At 45.1% G+C, this 14,629-nt stretch overlaps 2 protein-coding genes across 4 annotated transcripts in view; one reads left to right on the top strand and one right to left on the bottom strand.

The window, feature by feature from the left end:
- The window catches only part of LOC118370513 (uncharacterized), a 29,921-nt gene extending 28,265 nt beyond the window's left edge, over positions 1-1,656 (bottom strand). Inside the window, exon 1 of the mRNA XM_052508442.1 lies at positions 1,324-1,656. The gene's annotated coding sequence lies outside the window, so the exon portion shown is untranslated. The remainder of the gene's footprint in view (positions 1-1,323) is intronic.
- Positions 1,657-1,691: 35 nt separating this feature from the next.
- LOC118370516 (zinc finger protein 79-like) overlaps positions 1,692-14,629 on the top strand; it is a 94,445-nt gene continuing 81,507 nt past the window's right edge. For 2 of the 3 annotated variants that reach the window (XM_052508438.1, XM_052508440.1), the window contains exons 1-4: positions 1,692-1,720; positions 2,657-2,890; positions 3,963-4,211; positions 9,961-10,112. In XM_052508438.1, the coding sequence (XP_052364398.1) occupies positions 1,699-1,720; positions 2,657-2,890; positions 3,963-4,211; positions 9,961-10,112 (657 nt within the window). In that variant the 5' untranslated portion in view covers positions 1,692-1,698. Of the gene's footprint in view, positions 1,721-2,656; positions 2,891-3,962; positions 4,212-9,960; positions 10,207-10,902; positions 13,062-14,629 lie in introns of those variants that run through there. The other variant, XM_052508439.1, reaches the window with a different exon arrangement.

The following is a 14,629-nucleotide window of genomic DNA, read 5'->3' as shown; positions in this document are numbered from 1 at the left end:
GTATGACTGTGACAGTGAGTGGGTCCAGAGACATGTTGGACAAAACCCACTGAGTCGATGATGGCTCCGAAAGCTTTTTGGAGTGGGTCTGTGGACTTTTCCATGTGAATATTAAAGTCACCAAAGATTAGAATATTATCTGCTATGACTACAAGGTCTATATGTAACTGATGTGAAACGGCTAGCTAGTTAGCGGTGGTTCGCGCTAAATAGAGTTTCAATCGGTGACGTCACTTGCTCTGAGACCTTGAAGTAGTAGTTCCCCTTGCTCGCTTTTGTGGAGCGATGGGTAACGATGCTTCGTGGGCGGCTGTTGTTGATGTGTGCAGAGGGTCCCTGGTTCGCGCCCGGGTATGGTCGAGGGCACGGTCTAAAGTAATACTGTTACATTTACCTGTTTGACAGACTAAATTATAGGCTATTATCCATAGATTCTGTCAGCCTATTCCTTCAGTCACCAGAGTTGAATATTTTCCCGGGATTTTACAAATGTGCCATCCTGAGTGGGGCAGCGGTCTAAGACACTGCATCTCAGTGCTAGAGGCATCACTACAGACCCTGGTTTGATTCCAGGCTGTATCACAACCGGCTGTGATTGGGAGTCCCATAGGGCGAAGCACAATTGGCCCAGTGTCGTTCGGATTAGGGTTTGCCCAGGGTAGGCCGTCATTGTACTTGTAGTTCTTTATGATAGCCACATTAGCAGCTAATTAGCATTTCATTTTTGAGCAGGTTGAGAGCCTCAAATTCCTTGGTGTCCACATCACCAACAAACTAACATGGTCCAAGCACACCAAGACAGTCGTGAAGCAGGCATGACAAAACCTATTCCCCCTATTGCATCATTGCCTGTTACCGCAAGGCACTACAGAGGGTAGTGCGAACGGCCCAGTACATCACTGGCGCCAAGCTTCCTGGACATAATTATATCTACAGCTGAGAAGTTTTTGGGCCTCCAAGACTTCACATACTACTGTCGCCAGAAAATGTTTCACCCTTAGAGGATCTGCACTGCGACTGCTGTGTTAATGCTTATCAGTTGCCATGTACAAAGTATCAAAATACTAAAATACAACTTAAACCGGACTCTAAAATAATTTAATTTAAATGTTAATAGTATTTTTTTTATCACGGAAACAATTAAAAAATATGGACAAATAAATAAATAATTAAATGTTAATTATATACAGGCGCCCGTGTACTCATCTGCCAGAGAGTAGCCCCAATCGTCCCGAGCCCCAAGTAATACATTTGAGCCAGATAAACTCACACCGGATTCGGCCCGAGCCCCAAGTAATGCATTTGAGCCAGATAAACTCTCACCGGATTCGGCCCGAGCTCAATCCCCGCATCCTCGGGCCACATGATGTCGGCCGAGTCTGACTCTCAGCGGAGTGCCCCGACACACATCCGGAATCCGCCCAAATCCACTTGCAAACTGGGGTGGGACAACATTCCACAGGCCACAATCGACAGCTTGATCAACACTATGCAAAGGAGAAGTGTCCAAGAGAAGGAGGAGAAGCAGCAGCTACAGCTACCCCCTTCTCATGTAATGGGGTCGGGCCAACCCAAGGATCCCGAAATGCACGGACGGTGTTAGTGGGGGAACAGGAAGTTCCCGACAGGCACTCACCATTCTTCAGAATAAAAAAGCGCCAGAACTGTGCAGTCAAGAAGGTAACTTTTGTTTCATTCATGTTTCATTTTATTACTACAGGTACGTAATAGCACGTTTAAACTTTCTAATGTCGAAAGAACATGTCATTCCATGCCAGGTAGCAAATCTATTAAATTATTATCAGGTTTGGTAAAGGTTTGATGTGTTATTTTTGTGTCAAACCGAGTGGAGAACGTGGTGACAAACTATTTTACAAGTCACGTAACTAGAGACGTTGGGTTTGTCTTAGTGGATTTACATATTCTGCTCAGGTTCATTTTCATAAAGAATCCCATTTATTTGAGATTTCAGAACTGCATGTTATAGGTTTTGTGTAAAATTCACACGCTGTGAAAATGGCGGCGCCGACTCGGACTGAGTCAACGGACTAAAGTGCAGACAATGTAATGGTTGCGCAACTGTTTTGAAGCTGAATGTAATGATTGTTGGTTTTGTACATGTGTACTAATATTCAGACACATGCATATGGTGTGAACGGAAATACTGCTGGTTTTTGATTGAAACAACGAAGACGCGCGGTTCTTCAGGAAAATAATACATAGTGATGCTTGAAACAAACTAACCTTGTACTTCATGGTTTTTGAGTCATTTTATGTGAATTTAGGAAATCTATATATTAAGTGATCTTACGTTGTGTGTCCTTTGTGTCTAATATTAATGCATCAATGTTTTCTTGTCAATCCTTACCTACCTGATCTATTGAAATGAGATCAGTTCTTGACTTAGACAAGAGTTCACCTCCAAATGTCTACTGTTTGAGCGCATGTTCCTCTTATAGAATATCAGCTTAACAGTGTTGTGGAGCTCCTGCACCTAAATATAAACAGTACTGGCAGCTATTTCAGTCAAAGTCAATCACTGAATTAGATAATTGAACAAGAAGAAATATAATATATTTTTAGAGAATAAAGAGGGTGCCAGAACTGGCAAGACAATAATGTATGTCTGTTTCTCTTCTACTACTTGCTGACTCAGGTATGAGGCTAGTAACATCAACAGTGAGGACAAACCCAGCCCTCCTCTCTCCTTCTGCACTGACTCCAAACCTACAGTCACTGGGTCCTGATTGTGACAGTGGAGCCCAGTTTGCACTGCAGGATCCAGAGATGGCATCAGTGAAGCTGGAGGACTGCAGTCAAACACTGGAGCTGAATGTCAACATTAAAGATGAAGAAGAGGAGGAGAAGATTGGGACATCTGTTTCTCATGGTAAGAGCAGGTTCTAAGTTTGTTTCATCCCAACTTCCCACTGTGCAGGAAAAGTTTCAGTAGAACTGTTTCATGATGAACTGTTTCAATGAGAAGGTAGAAGTGCCCATTATTTATATTCTAACTATAGAATTAGAATAATCGTTTATTTCCATGATTCCAAAAGTTCACCTTGGTGTTTTGATCTAAATTGCAACATTTGGTTAATAATAAGCCCTAGTATTTTTGCCCATATCGTGGCAGTGTGTAAATGACCTCAAATGAGTGCAGGGAATTGTTTTAGGTTGAAGTTGAATTGAACAGTATAAAACAATCAGAATTGAGAAAGACCCATTGAATTCATTTAGAATATAAGTGTTGCCACCCTGGGGTCACGCACTACTCATAAAGCAAATGTAGAACTTTTATTAATCAAAAACATAAAATACCGTCAAAAATTTGAAAAATGGTATGATATTTTGGCCACATCGCCCAGCCCTGTCAGAGCAAAAACCAGGCCACGAGGTCGAAGTAATTGTCCATAGATCTCCATGGGAGGAACAATTCACAAGCTGGTAGAATGGCGGCTCCCACTCGGTCTGCGTCAACGGACTTCAGTGCAGACAGTGTGGATGCAGCAGAGACCATTTTAGCTTCAAAACAGTAGTGTGACCTTAAATGTAATGATTATCAGTTTCTACATGTGTAGAATATTGACACATTCAGTTTGTCCGTCTATGTATTTCTATATGGAAATACAATTGTTTTTTGATTGGAATAATACCGTGAAGAAGGTTAAGGAAAATAGTACATAGTGCTGCCAAAAACAAACTGTAACCTTGTACTAAATGGTTTTTGAGTCTTGTGTGCATTTATCTACTACAGGTTAAGTTTTAGCTCAAATGTTTTATGAAGCTCCTGCACCTAAATATAAACAGTACCGGTACACAAAATGAGTATCCGCAACTATTTCAGTCCAAGTCAAGCACTGAATTAGATAATTGACCAAGAAAAAAATCAAATATATTTAATAGTGAATAAAGAAAGTGCCAGGACTTTGAATACACAACTTTTGTGTCCGTTTCTCCTCTAGTACTTGCCGACTCTGGTATGAGGCCGGTAACCTCAACAGTGAGGACAAACGCAGGCCTCCTCTCTCCTTCCACACTGACTTCAAACCTACAGTCACTGGGTCCTGATTGTGACATTGGGGCCCAGTTTGCACTGCAGGATCCAGAGATGGCATCAGTGAAGCTGGAAGACTGCAGTCAAACACTGGAGCTGAATGTCAACATTAAAGATGAAGAAGAGGAGGAGAAGATTGGGACATCTGTTTCTCATGGTAAGAGCAGGTTCTAACTAAGTTTGTTTTTCATTCCAACTTCCCACTGTGTATGAAAAGTTGCAGTAGAACTGTTTCAATGAGAAGGTAGATGTTATTTCATGCTACTGAGACTTGCATGGTTTGACACCAGCACCAGAGAGGAGACTAAAGAGGTGAAGTAGACAAACTGCCAGTGTTTTAAAGTTCTATGAAACAAAACCTGAGATACTTGGATTAAAATCCTCATCAATCTACACACAATACACACACAATTACAAGCCTCTCATCTTTTTAAGTGGGAGAACTTGCACAATTGGTGGCTGACTAAATACTTTTTTGCCCAACTGTACATATACATATGAGATGAGTAATGTAGGGTATGTAAACATTATATTAAGAAGCATTGTTTAAAGTGGCTAGTGATATATTTTACATCAATTCCCATTATTAAAGTGGCTGGAGTTGAGTCAATGTGTTGGCAGCAGCCACTCAATGTTAGTGGTGGCTGTTTAACAGTCTGATGGCCTTGAGATAGAAGCTGTTTTTCAGTCTCTCGGTCCCTGCTTTGATGCACCTGAACTGACCTCGCCTTCTGGATGATAGCGGGGTGAACAGGCAGTGGCTCGGCTCGGGTGGTTGTTGTCCTTGATGATCTTTATGGCCTTCCTGTGACATCGGGTGGTGTAGGTGTCCTGGAGGGCAGGTAGTTTGCCCCCGGTGATGCGTTGTGCAGACCTCACTACCCTCTGGAGAGCCTTATGGTTGTGGGCGGAGCAGTTGCCGTGGAGATGTTGTTACCTACCCTCACCACCTGGGGGCGGCCCATCAGGAAGTCCAGTACCCAGTTGCACAGGGCGGGGTCTAGACCCGGGGTCTCGAGCTTGATGACGAGTTTGGAGGGTACTGTGATGTTAAATGCTGAGCTGAAGTCGATGAACAGCATTCTCACATAGGTATTCCTCTTGTCCAGGTGGGTTAGGGCCTATTTGGACGGTAAGCAAATTGGAGTGGGTCTAGCGTGTCAGGTAGGGTGGAGGTGATATGGTCCTTGACTAGTCTCTCAAAGCACTTCATGATGACGGAAGTGAGTGCTACGGGGCGATAGTCGTTTAGCTCAGTTACCTTAGCTTTCTTGGGAACCGGGACAATGGTGACCCTGTTGAAGCATGTGGGAACAGCAGACTGGGATAAGGATTGATTGAATATGTCCGTAAACACACCAGTCAGCTGGTCTGCGCATGCTCTGAGGACACGCCTGGGGATGCCGTCTGGGCCTGCAGCCTTGCGAGGGTTAACATGTTTAAATGTTTTACTCACATCGGCTGCAGTGAAGGAGAGTCTGCAGGTTTTGATTGTGGGCCGTATCAGTGGCACTGTATTGTCATCAAAGCGAGCAAAGAAGTTATTTAGTCTGTCTGGGAGCAAGACATCCTGGTCCATGACGGGGCTGGTTTTCTTTTTGTAATCCGTGATTGACTGTAGACCCTGCCACATACCTCTTGTGTCATTGAATTGTGACTACTTTGTCTCTATACTGACACTTAGCTTGTTTGATTGCCTTGCGGAGGGAATAGCTACACTGTTTATATTCGGTCATGTTTCCTGTCACCTTGCCCTGATTAAAAGCAGTGGTTCGCGCTTTCAGTTTCACGCGAAAGCTGCCGTTAATCCACGGTTTCTGGTTTGGGAATGTTTCAACCGTTGCTATGGGAACGACATTGTCAACGCACTTTCTAATGAACCTGCTCACCGACTCAGCGTATTCGTCAATGTTGTTGAAAGCAATGCGGAACATATCCCAGTCCACGTGATCGAAGCAGTCTTGAAGCGTGGAATCAGATTGGTTGGACCAGCGTTGAACAGACCTGAGCGCGGGAGCTTCTTGTTTTAGTTTCTGTCTGTAGGCAGGGAGCAACAAAATGGAGTCGTCAGCTTTTCCTGAAAGGAGGGCGGGGGAGGGCCTTATATGCGTCGCGGAAGTTAGAATAGCAATGATCCCAGGTTTTACCAGCCCTGGTTGCGCAATCGATATGCTGATACAATTTAGGGAGTCTTGTTTTCAGATTAGCCTTGTTAAAATCCCCAGCTACAATGAATGCAGCCTTAGGATATGTGGTTTCCAGTTTGCAAAGAGTCAAATAAAGTTTGTTCAGGGCCATCGATGTGTCTGCTTGGGGGGGAATATATACAGCTGTGATTATTATCGAAGAGAACTCCCTTGGTAGATATTGCGGTCGACATTTGATTGTGAGGAATTCCATTTTTATTGGGTGGGCTATTTACCGATGGACTATGAACAGCTGCAGTGATTAGTCAGGTGAACAGAAGGACTTGAGTTCCTGTATGTTGTTGTGATCACACCACGTCTCGTTAATCATAAGGCATACGCCCCTGCCCCTCTTCTTACCAGAAAGATGTTTGTTTCTGGTATTTAATACACAAAAAAACACGGGTATAGAAACAATACAACGGTTCGTGAAATATACCGGTACCACGAATAAACAGGCGTAGATACAAAGCCCGGTAACAAAATACCAGCCGTCAGATAGTCTTCAGCATAGAACAAACACGCACACATACATGTGTGAAACAGAGGGTTAAATACTGAATCTGTAATGGGGGAATTGAAACCAGGTGTCAAAAAAACAAATGGAAAATTAAAAGTGAATCGGCGATGGCTTGAATACCGGTGACGCCGAGCGCCGCCCGAACAAGGAGAAAGACTGACTTCGGAGGAAGTCGTGACAGTAACCCCCCTTGAGCCGCGCGCCGACACCGGCCTCGGGGACGACCCGGATGGAGACGGGAACTCCTGCAGCATCGACAGGTCCAATACGTCCTCCACCGGCACCCAGCATCTCTCCTCCGGACCGTACCCCGCCCACTCCACGAGGTACTGAAGGCCCCTTGCTAGACTCCTCGGGTCCAGTATGGCTCGAACTGCATACGCCGGGGCCCCCTTGATGTCCAAAGGGGGCGGACGAAGCTCCCGCACCTCAGACTCCTGGAGTGGACCAGCACCACCGGCCTGAGGAGAGACTCATGGAACAAGGGGTTAATATGGTAATCGGGGGGAAGCTGTAACCTGTAACAAACCTCGTTCAGTCTCCTCAGGACTTTGAATGGCCCCACAAACCGCGGACCCAGCTTCCGGCTGGGCAGGTGGCGGGTCGAGAATCACCGCTACGGTCTGCGCCATTCTTCTAACGCCTCCCGGCCCACTGAAGGTGCACATGAGCGGCGTCCCATGTCTCCTACGAGCGCCTAAACCAGTCATCCACCGCAGGAACCTCGATCTGGCTCTGATGCCTAGGTGCCAGAACCGGCTGGTACCCCAGTACGCACTGGAAGGGGGAGAGGTTAGTGCCTGATGTGGAAATGCGATACCCTAGGAAGGAGACGGCCTGCTGGAAGAACAGGCATTTCTCAGCCTTGACGTACAGGTCATGCTCCAACAGTCGTCTAAGTACCCTGCGCACCAAGGACACATACTTGGCGCGTGTAGAGGAGTAAATCAGAATGTCATCGATATACACCTCTACACCCTGCCCGTGCAGGTTCCTGAAAATCTCGTCTACAAAGGATTGGAAGACTGGAGCATTCATCAACCCGTATGGCATGACAAGGTACTCATCATGGCCTGATGTGGTACTAAACACAGTCTTCCACTCTTCTCCCTCCCGGATACGCACCAGGTTGTAAGCGCTCCTGAGGTCCAATTTTGTGAAGAAGTGTTCCCTGTGCATTGACTCGCTCGCACTGGCTATGAGAGGCAGCGGGTAAATACCTCACAGTGATTTGGTTAATGCCTCAGTCAATACACCTCTATCCTTCTTCTTCACGAAAATAAACTTGAGGAGGCAGGTGAAGTGGAGGGCCGAATGTACCCCTGCCCCAGAGATTCGGAAACATATGTTTCCATTTCCTCCCCGTCTCCTCTTGTGACAGGGGATACACGTAACTCCTGGGAAGTGCTGCGTCTACCAGGAGATTTATCGCACAATCCCCCCCGTCGATGGGGTGGTAATTGAGTCGCCTTCTTCTTACAGAAGGCGAGAGCCAAATTGGTAAATTCAGAGGGGATGCGCACGGTAGAGACCTGGTCTAGGCTTTCCACTGTAGTAGCACTGATGGAAACCCCTAAACACCTCCCCGAGCACTTTCGTGACCACCCCGTGAGATAGGTCTGTTGCCACGAAATAGTGGGTTCATGACAGGCCAACCAGGGTAGGCCCAGCACCACGGGAAATGCAGGAGAATCAATAAGGAAGAGGCTGATTCTCTCCTTGTGACCCTCCTGCGTAACCATGCCCAGAGGAGCGGTGGCCTCCATAGTTAGCCCTGACCCTAATGGTCGACTTTCTAGGGCGTGCACAGGGAAGGGCATATCGACAGGAACATTGGGGATCTCTAAACTATGGCCAAATGATCTGTCATTAAAATTCCCAGCTGCGCCTGAATCTACGAGCGCCTTATGCTGGGAATTCGGTGAAAACTCAAGAAAATTAATAAACAAAACCATGTGAGCAACCAGGGGCTCTGGGTGAGCCTGGTGCTGACTCACCTGGGGTGACACGAGAGTGCCCTGCCTGCTGCCTCGACTCCCAGAGGAACCTTCCCAGCACCGACCGACAGTGTGCCCTCTGCGGCCACAGATGGTGCATGGAATGGCCCCGCCTCCGGTTGCCCTAAGTGCAGCACCTCCCAAGCTCCATGGGCGTCGGAGTGGTGGTGCTGGGGGATGGAATCGACAGACCCCGATCTGGATGTTCGCGGGTAGCCAGCACGCTATCCAGTCGGATGGACAGGTCCACCAGCTGGTTGAATATGAGAGTGGTGTCCCTGCAGGCCAACTCCCGACGGACGTCCTCGCGCAAACTGCACATGTAGTGATCGATCAGGGCCCTGTCGTTCCATCCCGCGCCGGCGGCCAGGGTCCGGATGTCCAACACGAACTCCTGTGCACTCCTCGTCCTCTGCCTCAGGTGTATGAGACGTTCACCCGCCGCTCTACTCTCAGGCGGATGGTCAAAGACTGCCCGAAAGCGGCGGTTGAAATCCCAAAATGGTCCAACACGGCTTCTTCTTCCCGCCATAAGGCGTTGGCCCACTCCAGGTCCTTCCCTGAGAGGCAGGAGACGAGGGCGGCCACGCTTTCTCGGCCTGAAGGAGCTAGGTGGACGGTTGCCAGGTAGATCTCTAGCTGGAGCAAGAACCCCTGACATCCCACCGCCGTAACCATCATACTCCCTCGGGAGGGCGAGCCGAATCCCACTGGGACCAGGTGAAGGAGGGGTGGTTATAGTTGAAACTGGTGGTGCTGGTGGAGACGCTGGAGGAACTCCTCCTCTCTTCCATGGCGCTGCCGAGATGCTGGAGAATAGCAGCGTGTTGCTGGACTCGCTCCTCGATCCCTACTGCAGGGGCACCTGCCGTGTTTCTGTCAAGGCTTTGGGTAACTGGTGAAAAGGAGTCAGGCACAGGAGAGTTGAGATGCGTGGACGAGGTATTTAATACACGAAAAACACCTGTATAGAAACAACATACTGGACTTTGGCGGAAGTCGTGACCGTTCCTCTTATAGAATATTAGCTCAACAGTTCTGTGGAGCTCCTGTGCCTAAATATAAACAGTACTGGCACCTATTTCAGTCCAAGTCAAGCACTGAATTAGATAATTGAACATATAATATATTTTTAGAGAATAAAGAAAGTGCCAGAACTGTCAGGACAATAACTTTTGTTTCTGTTTCTCATTGTTACTACAGGACTAGAATTAAGTCTGAGGCCAGTAACATCAACAGTAATGACAAACCCAGCCTGCCTCTCTCCTTCCACACTGAGTCCAAACCCACAGTCACTGGGTCCTGATTGTGACAGTGGAGCCCAGTTTGCACTGCAGGATCCAGAGATGGCATCAGTGAAACTGGAAGACTGCAGTCAAACACTGGAGCTGAATGTCATCATTAAAGATGAAGAAGAGGAGGAGAAGATTGGGAAATGTGTTAATCATGGTAAGAGCAGGTTCTATCTAACTAAGTTTGTTGTTCATTCCAACTTCCCACTGTGTATGAAAAGTTGCAGTAGAACTGTTTCATGATGAACTGTTTCAATGAGAAGGTAGATGTTATTTTATGCTACTGAGACGTGCATGGTTTCACACCAGTATTGCCAGCATTTGTTTTATTAACTGAGCTATCTGGAGTGATCAGAGAGTAGACTAAAGAAGTGAAGTAGACAAACTGCCAGTGTTTTAAAGTTCTATGAAATGAGTCCGTGTAGTTTCTAACCCTTGTGATAGTGAGTGGAGGATGATATGAAATTAGTCTGTGTAGTTACTAACCCTTGTGATAGTAAGTGGAGGATGACAAGCCCCTTTTAACTTTCATCTGTTACCCACTTTTAGAATAGTTTCATTCCCCTGTATTGTACAGCCTACTGATATGAATACATATGTCACCCGGTACATACAGAAGAGGACCGGCCACCCATTTGAGCCTGGTTCCTCTGTTTCTTCCAAGGTTCCTGCTTTCTAGGGAGTTTTTCGTGGCCACTGTGCTTCTACATCAGCATTGTTTGCTCTTTGGGGATTTCGGGTTGGTTTCTGTAAAGGACTTTGTTACAACTTATGTAAAAAGAGCTTCATAAATACATTTGATTGACATGTATATCACACCAATTGACTGGTTGTTCTGATATTGTTCACACAGGAGACCATGTTGAGACATTCTCTACATCCAGAGAGCATCAGCAGGAAGATCACAGAGCAAAGATGTCTCACCACTGCCCACATTGTGGGGAGATTTTGCCATTTCTATCAAAGCTAAAAATACACCTAAAAATACACACAGGAGAAAAACTTTACTCCTGCTCTGAATGTGGAAAATGCTTCAAAACATCAACTGAACTAAAAGTTAATCAAAGAACACACACAGGAGAGAAGCCTTACTCCTGCTCTGAATGTGGAAAATGCTTCAAAACATCAACTGAACTTAAAGTTCACCAGAGAACACACACAGGAGAGAAGCCTTACTCCTGCTCTGACTGTGGAAAGAATTTCTCTCACCTGGGCAACTTAAAACAACATGAACACATACACACAGGAGAGAAGACTTACTTCTGCCATGACTGTGGAAAGAGTTTCCATCAACTGGGTACCTTAAAACAACATGAACGTATACACACAGGAGAGAAGCCTTACTCCTGCTCTGACTGTGGAAAGAGATTATCTTACCTGGGATGCTTAAAACAACATGAAAGTATACACAAAGGAGAGAAGCCTTACTCCTGCTCTGACTGTGGAAAATGCTTCAAAACATCAACTGAACTAAAATGTCATCAGAGAACACACACAGGAGAGAAGCCTTACTCCTGCTCTGAATGTGGAAAATGCTTCAAAACATCAACTGAACTAAAATGTCATCAGAGAACACACACAGGAGAGAAGCCTTACTACTGCTCTGAATGTGGGGCGAGTTTCTCTCAACTGGGCCACTTAAAAAAACATGAACGTATACACAAACGAGAAGCCTTACTCCTTTTCTGACTGTGGGGCAAGTTTCTCTCGTCCGGACACCTTAAAATGACCTGAACATACACACAGGAGAGAAGCGTTACCACTGATCTGACTGTAGAACATGTTAAAACACCAGCTGAGCTTAAAGGTCATTAGAGAAAAGACAAAAGGAGATAAGCCTTACTTCTGCTCTCAATGTGGCAAGAGTTTTTCCCAATTGGGAAAACACACCAACGGCTACACACTTGAGAGAAGCCTTATCACTGCACTGACTGTGGGAAGAGATTCTACAGATTGGGCCAATTGAAAAGACACCAATGTACACATAAAGGAGAGAAACCTCATCAGTTTTCTCAGACCAGCTAAGATTAGACACTCCACTTAATTATCATGTCATTAAATAATTGGCAACGGTGAATTGGATCAAATGAAGAAAGTGTAGAACACTATTGTAATCCTATAGTTTCTCACTGTGAGAGAACAATGCAGAGGAAAGGGAGTGTTATAGAATGTTAGCTCTCTCCTCTGTCTTCCACTCGTTACCTGTATTAATGGCACCTGTTTGAACTTGTTATCAGTATAAAAGACACCTGTCCACAACCTCAAACAGTCACACTCCAAACTCCACTATGGCCAGGACCAAAGAGCTGTCAAAGGACACCAGAAACAAAATTGTAGATCTGCACCAGGCTGGGAAGACTGAATCTGCAATAGGTAAGCAGCTTGGTTTGAAGAAATCAACTGTGGAAGCAATTATTAGGAAATGGAAGACATACAAGACCACTGATAATCTCCCTCGATCTGGGGCTCCATGCAAGATCTCACCCCGTGGGGTCAAAAGGATCACAAGAACGGTGAGCAAAAATCCCAGAACCACACGGGGGACCTAGTGAATGACCTGCAGAGAGCTGGGACCAAGTAACAAAGCCTACCATCAGCAGGGGCATTGAAGATGAAACGTGGCTGGGTCTTTCAGCATGACAATGATCCCAAACACACCGCCCGGGCAACGAAGGAGTGGCTTCGTAAGAAGCATTTCAAGGTCCCGGAGTGGCCTAGCCAGTCTCCAGATCTCAACCCCATAGAAAATCTTTGGAGGGAGTTGAAAGTCTGTGTTGCCCAGCAACAGCCCAAAACATCACTGCTCTAGAGGAGATCTGCATGGAGGAATGGGCCAAAATACCAGCAAAAGTGTGTGAAAACCTCGAAGACTTACAGAAAACATTTGACCTCTGTCATTGCCAACAAAGGGTATATAACAAAGTATTCAGAAACTTTTGTTATTGACCAAATACTTATTTTCCACCATAACATGCAAATAAATTCATTAAAAAAATCCTACAATGTGATTTTCTGGATTTTTTTTTCTCATTTTGTCTATCATGGTTTAAGTGTACCTATGATGAACATTACAGGCCTCTCTCATCTTTTAAGTGGGACAACTTGCACAATTGGTGGCTGACTAAATACTTTTTTTGCCCCACTGTAGTTGTTGGTGTATTTATTTTGGATCCCCATTAGCTTTCAGTAGAAAACAAGATACTGCAGTTGCAGTGGGCTAAGGAATGAAAACACTGGAGAATTTTAAAAAACATTGCCTGTTCTGATGAATCCCTGTTCCTGCTGTTTCACGCTGATTGGAGGAAACCACGAGTACAACATTGTAGGCTGGTGGTGGTGGTATGATGGTGTGTTTTCATGCCACATATTGGGCCCCTTGATAAAAAGTGGAGCAACGTTTGTGTAAAAAATCATTGCCAATCAGGTGCATCCCTTCATGGTGGCCAGGAATGATTCCAAGAACATGACAGGGAATTCAGCTTACTGCAGTGGCCTGCCGAGTCACCAGATCTCAATCCAATTGTGCATCTGTGGGAGGACATGGAAGGAGCTATTCAGAGTAGATACACTCCCAGCCAACTTGACACAATTGTGGGAAGCATTGGAGTCAACATGGGCCAGCATCCCTGTGGAACGTTCTCAAAACCTTGGAGAGTCCATACCCCGACTATTGAGGCTGTTCTGAGGACAAAAGAAGGTGCAACTCGACATTGGGGAGGTGTTCCTAATGTTTTGTGCACTCAGTGTACATCAGATAAAGATGTTGTGATGATCAGTTTTCAGCATTAGTTTGAGTGGATTATTTTATATTACTAAACACCTTTTGTTTAATGATAAACAGGCTATGAATCAAATACTTGTGTTTATTAATTTGTCTTTTAATACTAGATTTGTTATTTTAGTCATTGATGAATGTATTTGAATAACTATTGAAGTTGATTGATCTAGTGGCAGGTAGCCTAGCGGTTAAGAGTGTTGGGCCAGTAACTGAAAGGTCGCTGGTTTTGAATCCCAGCCGACAAGGTGAAAAATCTGTCATTGTGTCCTTGAGCAAGCCAATTAACTCTTATTTGTCCTGTAAGTCTCTGGATAAAAACATCTGCTAAATGACAAGAATGCAATGAAAAATGTTTGTACATGAATTCATGCTGGGCAGCCACTTTTTTCTGATGTGTATAATTAAATGAAATAAACTGTTTTAGTTAAATATTGTATTTTGTGGTGGTAATTTCCTGTATTACTAAATGATGAGTTTACAAACCACACACAGGTCAGAGTTATATTTTAAACTCCATCTTTAATTATATGAGCTTCACCATAAGCCCTTTGACTCTCAGATAAATTCAGTGTCTATAAATGAATTCTCTGAGAGTGCTTACAAAAGAATACTTAGTATCTTTTATAGCCAAGATACACCCCTCAACTCACATGGCCAACCACAGATCTCAGGAACTTCACAAAGACCTTTTACTTGAAGAGGATTATCCCATAGCCAGATAGCATTAGCTGTAAATTATCGTTCAGTTTGGTGTCTTGGATGAGGTTCTACTTCTCGTTCTTGGTACTTCATATTACCAAAA

This window comes from Oncorhynchus keta, unplaced genomic scaffold, assembly GCF_023373465.1.
Source record: "Oncorhynchus keta strain PuntledgeMale-10-30-2019 unplaced genomic scaffold, Oket_V2 Un_contig_3619_pilon_pilon, whole genome shotgun sequence".
Classification (NCBI taxonomy): Eukaryota; Metazoa; Chordata; class Actinopteri; order Salmoniformes; family Salmonidae; genus Oncorhynchus; species Oncorhynchus keta.
Note: the sequence above shows the minus strand (reverse complement) of the source record. Positions and strands in the feature narration are given on the sequence as shown.